The sequence below is a fragment of the Sinocyclocheilus anshuiensis genome, unplaced genomic scaffold, assembly GCF_001515605.1.
Source record: "Sinocyclocheilus anshuiensis isolate Anshui unplaced genomic scaffold, SAMN03320099.WGS_v1.1 scaffold85, whole genome shotgun sequence".
Classification (NCBI taxonomy): domain Eukaryota; kingdom Metazoa; phylum Chordata; class Actinopteri; order Cypriniformes; family Cyprinidae; genus Sinocyclocheilus; species Sinocyclocheilus anshuiensis.
The window spans coordinates 53398-63959 of NW_015536800.1; the positions used below are offsets into that span (position 1 = coordinate 53398).

At 35.9% G+C, this 10562-nt stretch overlaps 1 protein-coding gene across 1 annotated transcript in view; it reads left to right on the forward strand.

Moving 5' to 3' along the window:
* The first annotated feature begins 1217 nt into the window (after positions 1-1217).
* chrna6 (cholinergic receptor, nicotinic, alpha 6) overlaps positions 1218-10562 on the forward strand; it is a 16332-nt gene continuing 6987 nt past the window's right edge. Inside the window, exons 1-2 of the mRNA XM_016443391.1 lie at positions 1218-1468; positions 9045-9184. Of these exons, the coding sequence (XP_016298877.1) occupies positions 1219-1468; positions 9045-9184 (390 nt within the window). The 5' untranslated portion in view covers position 1218. The remainder of the gene's footprint in view (positions 1469-9044; positions 9185-10562) is intronic.

Genomic DNA, 10562 nt, shown 5'->3' on the forward strand with positions numbered 1-10562 from the left:
CTAGGGTGATATGAGAGTTTTATTGTGATAAAGGGACAAAGGGAAGAGAATGTGTTTTTATAGAAATAGTAAGTAATTCCATTGACATTTTAAATTACTGTGCACGTTACAGTGATAATTCCAACAATCTATGAGTATGTTTAACAATCGTTAGATGAAAAAACTTGTTGTTTCTTCACAAACAGCTGTAATTGAGTATTTTAGATTTGCATATTATGAAGTAAACAACTGTAAAAGGATAGTCCCCCCAAAAAAATGAAAATTCTGTCATCATTTACTTAGTTAATATACTCATCCTGTATGGCTTACTTTCTTCTGTGGAACGCAAAAGAAGATATGGTTCACTTAACATTGACTTTCTATACTTTCAAAAAAATTTTGACCATACAATCAAAATCAAAGGTAACCGAAATGGTTTGATTAGCAAAAATTTTTTTTTTTTAAATGTTATTTTCATACAGTTTTTTTCTATACAGAAAGTCATACAGGTTTGGAGCAACATGAGGGTGAATAAATGATCAGAGATTTTGCTTTTTGGATTGACTATTCCTCTGCAGGTTATTCTGTCAGCATTACACTGTTCCAAAACAAATTTTTTCTTCTTCTGTGAAACACAGAAGGTCAAATATTGAAGAATATACTGATGAGCTTTTCCAAGCATTAATACTAAATGGTGAGCGCAAAGTACAGTATTATAAAAGTGGTCCAAATTAAGTCTTCTGGAGCCATACCATAGCTAAAATTCAAGTTTCTATTTACTGAAAAGTTTGGTGCCTTGATGAGAAAGCACAGTGATTTCTGAATGAACCAGCTGAAGGAACAGTTAATTTGAGCCGGATCTGATCAATGAATCGATTGAGCCATTTCACAACTCTCAACGATTTGTTCATGAATTAGAATTTGGGACTGTTCATCACACAAAGCTATCGTATGGCTTTAGAAGACAATGATTATGCATGGACTACCTACTTTTATTGTGATTTTGCGTTTGCACCATTCATTTGCAATACGCGTGAAAATAAACAAAGAGGACATTTTTCAAAATGCCTCCTTTGGTGTTCTGCAGACAGTCTAGCTGGACAAGAAAAACGTCAAGTTGAGTAAATGATGACAGAACTGTCATATTTGCAAGAACTATCTATTTAAATGGCTGTATAAAAGACACTGTAATTGTGTGGCTCATTAATGACACTTGCTTGAAGACGCGCGCGGGGAAGGATGCACGCGCCCAGGGGGAGGGTACGAAATCAAATCCACCTCACGAGCTTCTTCTGCTCGCGGAAAGCACAACTCCAGTCACACAACCGGGATCCACAAACATCCTTTCTACAGTTTGTTCCTTTTCGACTCTTTCACGAATTTGTTACTTTCTTTTGGAAAGGGAGACTGACTCCCTACCTGCGACGCTCGATGAATTCTGCGGGGAGAGTCACTTTGTTTTTTCTTTTAATTGTCCTGATAACGCAAGGTAAGTTCAACTGTATTCAAGATATTAATAGATTCTATGAACACAAAAACTTTGAAAAATATTGCTTGCTCTGCGTCTCTTGTGCCCATTGACCTCAATAGTAGCCTACTGAGATCAAGTGGGGAAAAAAGTATTAGCTCATACTCTTGTCAGTCGTGAACTAATGAACAATCATGCTCTAGCCTACTGTCCTACCAAGTTTGTTTAATGGCATTTTCTCAGTTCTCATGTAATATAAATGAATAGTTCGCACAAAATGAAAATTCTGTCACCGTGTTTTTCTAAACCTGTATGACTTAGCCTACTTTCTTCTGTGGAAAACAAAAAGATGTATTAGGCAGAATGACAGCTCCAGTCACTATGCAAAAAGATGCAACTAAAGTGAATGACAGTCGATCGCGGTCAGTCACGAATATTCTGCCCCTTTTTGGTGTTCCACATAAGAAACTAAGTGAGAAAGGGTTTGAACAAAATGGTTATAGATAATTCATAATTTCTGGTTCTGTTAATGCGAAATAGCCTAACACAAGTTGACAGTCTTAGGTTTGTGCATTTAAATTAGTAATTAGTCTGTTTGCGTGACCGTGACATTCACTTCGTATCTGTATATAGGTGAGTTATTTTGCTTTGATAATAATCTTAATAACGATTTATGCCAAAGCGTTACGTTTTAATATAGTCAAATCCGTTCTTCACTCTGCGGAACGCAGAGTTTCGGGCGCATATTCGTCTCGCTCGGGAGACACTAACTGAGGGGAATCCGAAGGCTATTTCAGACAACAGCGATAGCACAATTTTGTTTAATAACTTTAAAGCCTTTTATCGGCAGAATGAAACCGGTAGGTGAGCCCAGTGGTAATGAAATGCGTGTTAATCACTTCGTTTTGCACTTTCGTCAACACCCGCTTGTGCGTCACAGCGTTGAAATATTTACAGCCTTCTCGACTCTGAGAAAGCAGTTTACGTCAATTTAGCAACAAGTCCACGTTTGGTCGTGTTAACTTGTCACTGAATTAAGTATCTGCTATAAATTCGTTCTCTTCTTGTTTGGTTTAGCTGATAAACCTGCATCTAAATAAGAAACAAGAGGCTTCACTTTTTTGTCAATGCCATGCAATTTGTCACTCAAGAGTGAGTCATACATTTTGGAGATAAACTTAGAAGCAGGCAGACACTCAACGGAAACTCACCGTTTTCATCCTGTTGAGTTTTCACATTGCTAAATTCCTTATGCTGTTCTGAGCCTGGAAAAGAGGAGCTGTCTGAGGATGAACTTGTGTTCAACTCCAGCTGTATGTCATTCTCACTGCAAGCATTCTCTCCATGCTGGACTGATCACAAGGCCACCGCATGAAGTGAGGAGCAGGGAAGAGACAGAGAGAGATGTTTGGAGAAAGACACCAGAGGGTCTAGGAAAGGTTTCTTAGGAGATACACACAAATATAAAGGTTTGATAAGCACTATAGTTAGAGCAAGGGAGAGGTTTACTCATATAATTTGCAATCATTTGTGTACCATTGATTTGCAGTGGAATCGTCATTAAATTGTCTATTGATTGTCATCAGCGAGGATGGACAGCTTATTTTTGTTTTAATTATTTTGATTTGATTATATTATTTCTTTTATCACCTGCTGCAGAGTTAGACACAAGATCAATAAAATTCAGGTTTTGTAGGGTTAGATGATGAGCTATATAATCCCTTTGATGCAGCTGCCAAAAAGATGTGTTTTGAGACACATTATGCATGTAGTTTCACAAAGTAAGGCAATGGCTTTTTGTAGGTAAGCGAAAAATATGAACGTTTTTAGTTTTGATAGTGTAAAATAATGTACTAAATGACTAAAGAAAGACTGAATGAGCATTTCTATCACACACTAAATTTTATAATTGAGCATACTATATATATTTTTAAAATGTTTTTGCGAACTTTGCACAATTGTTTTATTTTAAATGTAGTACAACCGAATGGGAATTCCCTTTAAAATGCCCAATTAACAAATACCTTTTAATTCAGTGATTCTCAACTATTTTGACTCAGAGTCCCCCCATTGTCCACAGTATTCAAATGCTCCAAGATTTTTCCTTTTGTTTGTGATTTACTGGATAAGGGTTAAGGATTTTTTAAAATATCTTTTATTCACCATTTTTACGTGATCCTTTTTCTTCTTCTTGTTTTCAAATTTTTTCTAACTAGAAAAATTAATATTCATAATAAAAATGCCCCCAAAATTATAAAATGTTATTAATTTACATTTATATACATATTTTCTAGGGTTCCAGGCACCCTGGTCGTACCCCTAGAATATCTGCCTTTTTCTTTTACTTGGTACCTCTTTTGTGGTCCATATTACTGTTGTCATAAAAAAAACAAAAAACAAATATGAACTATAAAATATAATAAACAAATATGAAAGTATCTTTGAAAGTGATATTTTCATTGTATTTGTCACTTTCTGCAAAAGGAACACTTATAGTAAGTAAAACATATTTATTGTAGTTTTTTTGCATTTTATTGACGTTCACACCAGGTGTTACAATGCATGATATTGGTGTATATATATATATACAGTATATATATATATATATATATATATATGTGTGTGTGTGTGTGTGTGTGTGTAAAATCATACTGTAGGCTTTACACGTATATCCAATGTTAGATCTCTCCCAGATCTCTGGGGAGGATTGTTCTTTTATCCACCCAAGCGCTCTTTTTCTATAGCTTCACATCTGTGTTTTGGTGCTGAGGAGAGAAATCAATGAAGTTCCAGCAGGGAGAACGGTTATGGGAGGTAAACCCCTCTGCTCCAAAAGAGAAAAAGAAAGAAAGCTAGAGAAAGTAAACAAAAGAAAGGCAAAAATGATTCTCCTCACCTCAAGAATGGGTGTAAAGACATTTTGAATTGTTTCCAATTCGTTTTCTTTCTTTTTCATCCAAGCTTTGCCACCTCTATTTCTTCTGCCTTCCTGAGGCTGGTTTAGATGATGTCAATGGTCTTAGAGCCCCAGCACCCTGCAGTTGCACAATTTGATATGTTTCAGTGTAATATGAGGTAATGCTCCAATTCATATGTAGGGTGAACTGAGAGAAGAAGAAAATATGATTGCCCTAAGTTTGCCTCGAGACTATTAGAGAAGCTTACCTCTTAAAGAATGGATGACAGTGCTGAAAATATGAAGATTTCCAGGAAGCTTAGTGTCATTCTTCCTGCGTTCGGAATTAGTCACAAACTCACATAGATACACGTCACCCATACTCTTTTTGATAGCGTGCGCACACACACATATGCACCACATGCACAGACAGTGACGCATGTCCTGACAGCACCTCACACACATACAGAAGCACACAGTCTGCTGTGGGGAACAGGCGTGTGTGCTGCTGCAGGCTCAAGTCTCTGGGCAACAAGAACAGCTCACCTGTCTGATTCTATCTATTATGCTTTGCCTCCACTGACAGAGAAACACACTTAGTGTCCCGCTCACTTTGAGAGGAAGAGCTCTCTCTCTCATTACTTCTAAATGAGGGCATATGGGCTCAGCAGCAGTTCACGAGTGACTTACACACATGGCTTTATATTGTCACAGATGACTCTTTAGTCTTTCCAACCGATTGAACATTCTTCATAATCATTGCTTTTGCTTGTGTGTTTCTCTTATCTTCAGCAAACCAGTTTCTGGAAACATTCATGTATTTTGGATAATATGTTATTGTACTTGCAAGGTCGGGTAGTATTGTTAAAATATATATAGCATTTTTAAGATATCTTGAGATTAATGTATTTGTTCTAAACTTGCTTTAGAAGAGTAATTTTAAATAAACCAAAATGTTTAATGCAAGAAAAATCGAGGGTAACAATTTATTTTAAGGTGTCCACGTTACGTTTACTTACTATTATAATAACAATAAATTATGCATAATTACATGCAAGTAACCCTAAGCCAAACCCTGATTCTGACCCTAACCATATAGTAAGTACATGTAGTTAATTAATATTACTCAGTTCTAAAATGTATAATTACACTGTAAGGACACTTTAAAATAAAGTGTAACCAAATCCAGTTATAAATAACTAACTATTTTTGCCACTGAAATTTTAAATAAAGATGCTATTGAAACATGCACAAGTTGTGAGATATGGAAGGATTACAAAATGTACTGAATGACCTGCTCTTTAGTAAATGTAATTACCAAAAATTCCACAGTGACTCGTACCTTTTTTGGATGTAATTGCAATTTTAATGGGCTTCAGTGCTGAATCCAGTGGACCAAATCAAATGTGTAGGGTTTAACTGTTATGAACTGTAATTTTAACGTAAGTACCGCTGCTATTTTTGATCAGCCTCCATCCTCATTGTGGCCACTGACAGCTCTCTTGCAATTATGATAATGTCTTCTCTGCTCCATTCTTACGTTTTTATGTGAATTGGGCTCTGAAATGAATAAATACGATGTAATTGACAGATTTTGTGAGTAGTATCTTGGACCTAAAATATGGATTCATCCTGTTTTATTTTTGTTTTTGACCGAGAGTGTTAATACAGCATATTATCAATTGGCAAATATTTCATCTCGGTTACGTATATAATCTTGTTCGGGAACGGAGACGTTATGTTGAACATGACTGACTGAAAGGGAACCTCCAAACTCACCAAACTCACTGGACAATAATGTATAGTTAAAAACATTCCTTAAAGAGATTGTGCACCCAAAAGTTTAAATAAATACCCTCATGTGTATATTTGAAATATATTGATTTTGACCATACAATGGAAGTCAATGGCAGTAAACTTGGTTATCAACATTTTTCAAAATATCTTCTATTTTGTGTTCTTCAGAAGAAAAAAAGTCAAGGTTTGGAACAACATGAGGGTAAGTAAATCAAAATCATTTCATTTATGGTGGACTATCCTTTTAAGTTTCCCACCAGGGTCTGTTTAAAAGTTCAACTTTAAGAGACTTTATGGTCCATGTGGACACTGTTCTACTTTAATTTAAAAGGGTTATCTTAAGCTTGATGGGGTTCAGAAAAACCAACTCTAAACTTCAACTCTCCACTTTGTATCTTATGTATTTGAATGAGGGTTAAGTCTGTTTAATTAATGGAAGCAGGGCCTTGCTATCCTTGGCTAAACCCATTAACAGAGGGGGCCATTGGAGAGTTAACTAGTTGGAAGTAATTAGAAGAGGAAAGTAAGAGCCATACATGTGTGAGACAGCAGCACTGAACTCTCAGTGTACATGAATGTGTCTAGGTGTTTAAATTCACGGCAACTGATTTTCTAAAAGACTCACTGCATTCAGTCCTATTCTATTTTTGCTAGAAGTTTACAGAGGTCATAACTACAAAGAATTGTTTACAAAATGCAGCTGAAGTCAATTTATGGAGCATATATATTACCAAAGCTTATAGAGGGCATAATGTCACTGATTATGATTACATTATGTCTTGAAACCACATATAATACAATTCAGTATACTGTCTCCACACATCTTGTGTTTTTTACATGACAACTATGGTAAACCATAAGACTTAAAATTCTTAACTTAAATCTTAAAGGAACAGTTTACCCAAAATTGCTGAACGTTTATGCCAACCAAGATAAAGTTGACTTTGTTCATTGGAACAGATTTGAAGAAAATTAGCATTATATCACTTACTCACCTGTGGATCTTCTGCAGTGAATGGGAGCCATCAAAATGAGAGTTCAGACAGCTGATAAAAACATCACAAGTTGGCGCGATAGCTTTGTGGTTAGTGTGCCGACATATACAGCACAACTGCGCTCACTGCAACCCGAGTTCAATTACGTCTTGTCTGAATCAGGAGAGAAATATGCACAGATCAAGCACCATTCTAAACAGATATGATGGTGGATTTTGATGTGAAAGCACAACAGGCGATTTACTTTTTCACCTGAAGGAAGCATTATTATTAATTATTATGCATTTATTTACGTAATTATTATGTATTTGGGCAGAAGTGACAGTTTAAAGTTAAAATGCTTTAATAATGGATTTCTTACAAACACAGATTTTCACTTTACAAGGCATTAATTGATGGGCTGGAGTTGTGTGGATTACTTGTAGACTATTGTGATGTTTTTATCAGCTGTTAGGACTCTCATTCTAATGTCACGCATTCGCTGCAGAGGATCCATTGGTGAGCAAACGATGTTTATGATGATTCTGTTTATACTTTTTGCATCAGTAAAATTAAATATAATATGTGATTGCACGTTTGACCAGTATCCTATTAGATTTGCCTTAAGATAAATTGGTGCAAACAAGTTAAGTTCGAAGTTACAAACTAACTAGTCCTACGCAGTGAAATTTTATATCCCGTTTCAAGTAAAAGTTCGACCCTAACCTGTTCTTGACTTCTCCCGTGTTCTTTAGCATTCCTTCAGACTTGTCTAGCTCCATCAGTGCATTATTTTAAAGTTATTCAATTTTCCACTTGACTACACCTGGTCTCTTTGGTAATAGTTGATGATGACCTCTAACCTTGAGAGCTATGTTTGGTGCACTTAGAGTGTCTGCTAGGACATTGGCTCTGACCCTGAGGAATGTGCTAAAAGCAACAGAGTGCACACACTTACATATTTACAAAAACACATTCAAAATATAAAAAAAACAGAAACAGAGTGTGGGTATAGCCACAAAAACAACACAATTTTGCTTTATTAAAGGATACTTTTTTATTAAAGGATACGAGAATACTTTTTGTGCGCAAAAGAGAAAAAAAAAGACTTTATTCAACAATTCGTCTCCTCCGCACGCGCATATTGCACCCTGGCGCAGCTGACACAGAACAGCATACGCTGTTTACATTCAGTGGATACTCTCCAAAATCGCACCAGGGTAACGCGGAGGAGACGAATTGTTGAATAAAGTCGTTTTTTTTTTCTTTTGTGCACAAAAAGTATTCTTGCAGCTTCGTAAAATTACGGTTGAACCCCTGATGTCACATGGATTATTTTACTGATCTCTTGCTACGTTTCTGGACCTTGATTGTATAAGGATCCTTGCTGTCTATGGGTGGGTCAGAGAGCTCTCGGATTCCATCAAAAATATCTTAATTTGTGTTCCGAAGATGAACGGAGGTTTTACGGGTTTGGAACGACATGAGGGTGAGTAATTAATGACAGAATTTTCATTTTTGGGTGAACTATCCCTTTAAATGCATTAATATAGTTGACCACATAATGCTGATTGTTTGAAATTGAGGCTCTTCGGCATATACAGGTATAAAATTATTTGACGATTTTGAGATCTGACTGAAGCCAACAGCTGTTGTTGGACGACTGGCAGCTTTGTCAAAGGATAGAGCACCGGAAATCACTCAACTACTGTTGAGTCTGAGTCTATCGGTCTGATGTATAGCACTCCTGATACTGAATGTTTTATTGCACGTGTCTCGTTCTCTGTAGTTCCTATTTCACCACCCACTGTATTATGAATGAAGTGTATCCCTGGGTCCCACCCAGTGCACTGCATACTAAAGTACATTTCTATTCCTGTGTGTTTGTGTGTGCGTGTGTGTTTATCTCTGTATGTGCATGTTTGTGCAGATTGTTTCTCATCTAAAGGAGAAGACAGGCTGTTTCGTCGTTTATTCAGGAGGTATAATCAGTTCATTCGGCCAGTGGAAAATGTGTCTGACCCCGTCACAGTGGAGTTTGAGGTCTCCATCTCACAGCTTGTTAAAGTGGTAAGAAAACCAGTGTCCACTGCCTCAAAATACTTAACCTGCGTCTTGTCGAAACATTGGGTTTGAGATGAGATTTAAGCCTGTAAAATTGTTTCTTGACCTGAAATGCTATTAGTATTACAAGGGTTACACAATATATTACATTATTAACCAGTATTAGTGTTTTTGAAGTATTAGCCATTATTATAATTTTTTTTATATTTGTAATAAAAATACTGAATATTGTTCATTTTGTTCACATTTTATTTCCTATTTTTACATTTAGATTTCATGTTCCATAATCTAACATTCATTTAAATCTTTAAAACCAATTGAATGACAATGTTAAATCTAATATTTAGCAAATCTCAATATGAATATATATTTTTCATATTGTACTGTACATTATAATGTTGTGATGCCTAAATTCACTTGTAGCGTTTAAAACAATGGATTGTTTAGGATTATTGCTTTTTATTATTTTTTTTGTGACATTTATTTAGAAAACAAATGTGGATATTTAATATTGACTATTGTCTGACATAATATAAATTTATCAGTAATGGCCAGACTTTTATTATTTGTGCATCTTCGTGAATTTTTCTAAAGAATGGACTCTTACGAATCATCATATTATTTTATGCTTGTGAAAAGAATCAAGCAAAGCTGAGACAATAGTCAGACACTAGAGAATTCTAGTCCACATTAGTTAAAGTGTACAAATTTACGCTCAAGCAAATTCAAGCATACAAGCACTTTTGACCTCTTTATAAAAATAATAGTGTATGAGGTCTTTTTTCTTTTTTCTAAAATGGAAAAAAAGGAGATTTGCTCTGCAGGTGGCTTTCTGGAATTCTGTGCTGTTTTCAGTTATTGTGAGGGCTTGTTGTTTCATTTACTGTGGTCAGAGAGAGCAATTGAGTTAAAAGCCTTTGTGCCCCACTGTTACAGGAAGTAGTGCAGACTCTGTGCTTTCCCCGGCGTCATACAAATCAGCACTCCTCTTAAAACTCCTGGATTAAATTTCCACTTCACCAGGGAAAGCGGCCAAGATTATCAGCACACCTTTTTTTCTTGCTTCACAGAGACAGACACCTGAGAGATTAACAAGCCATAACCAACCACTCTAGAGAACACAATCCTTGATTAGAGATTATACTCACTCACTCACTCACTCACAGGATTAAAGGGGTCATATGATGTTGCTAAAAAGAACATTATTTTGTCTATTTGGTGTAATGAAATGTGTTTATGCAGTTTAAGGTTAAAAAAACACATTATTTTCCATATACTGTACATTAATGTTTCTCCTCTATGCCCCGCCTTTCTGAAACGCGTCGATTTTTACAAAGCTCATCGGTCTGAAAAGCGAGGTGTGCTCTGATTGGCCAGCTATCCA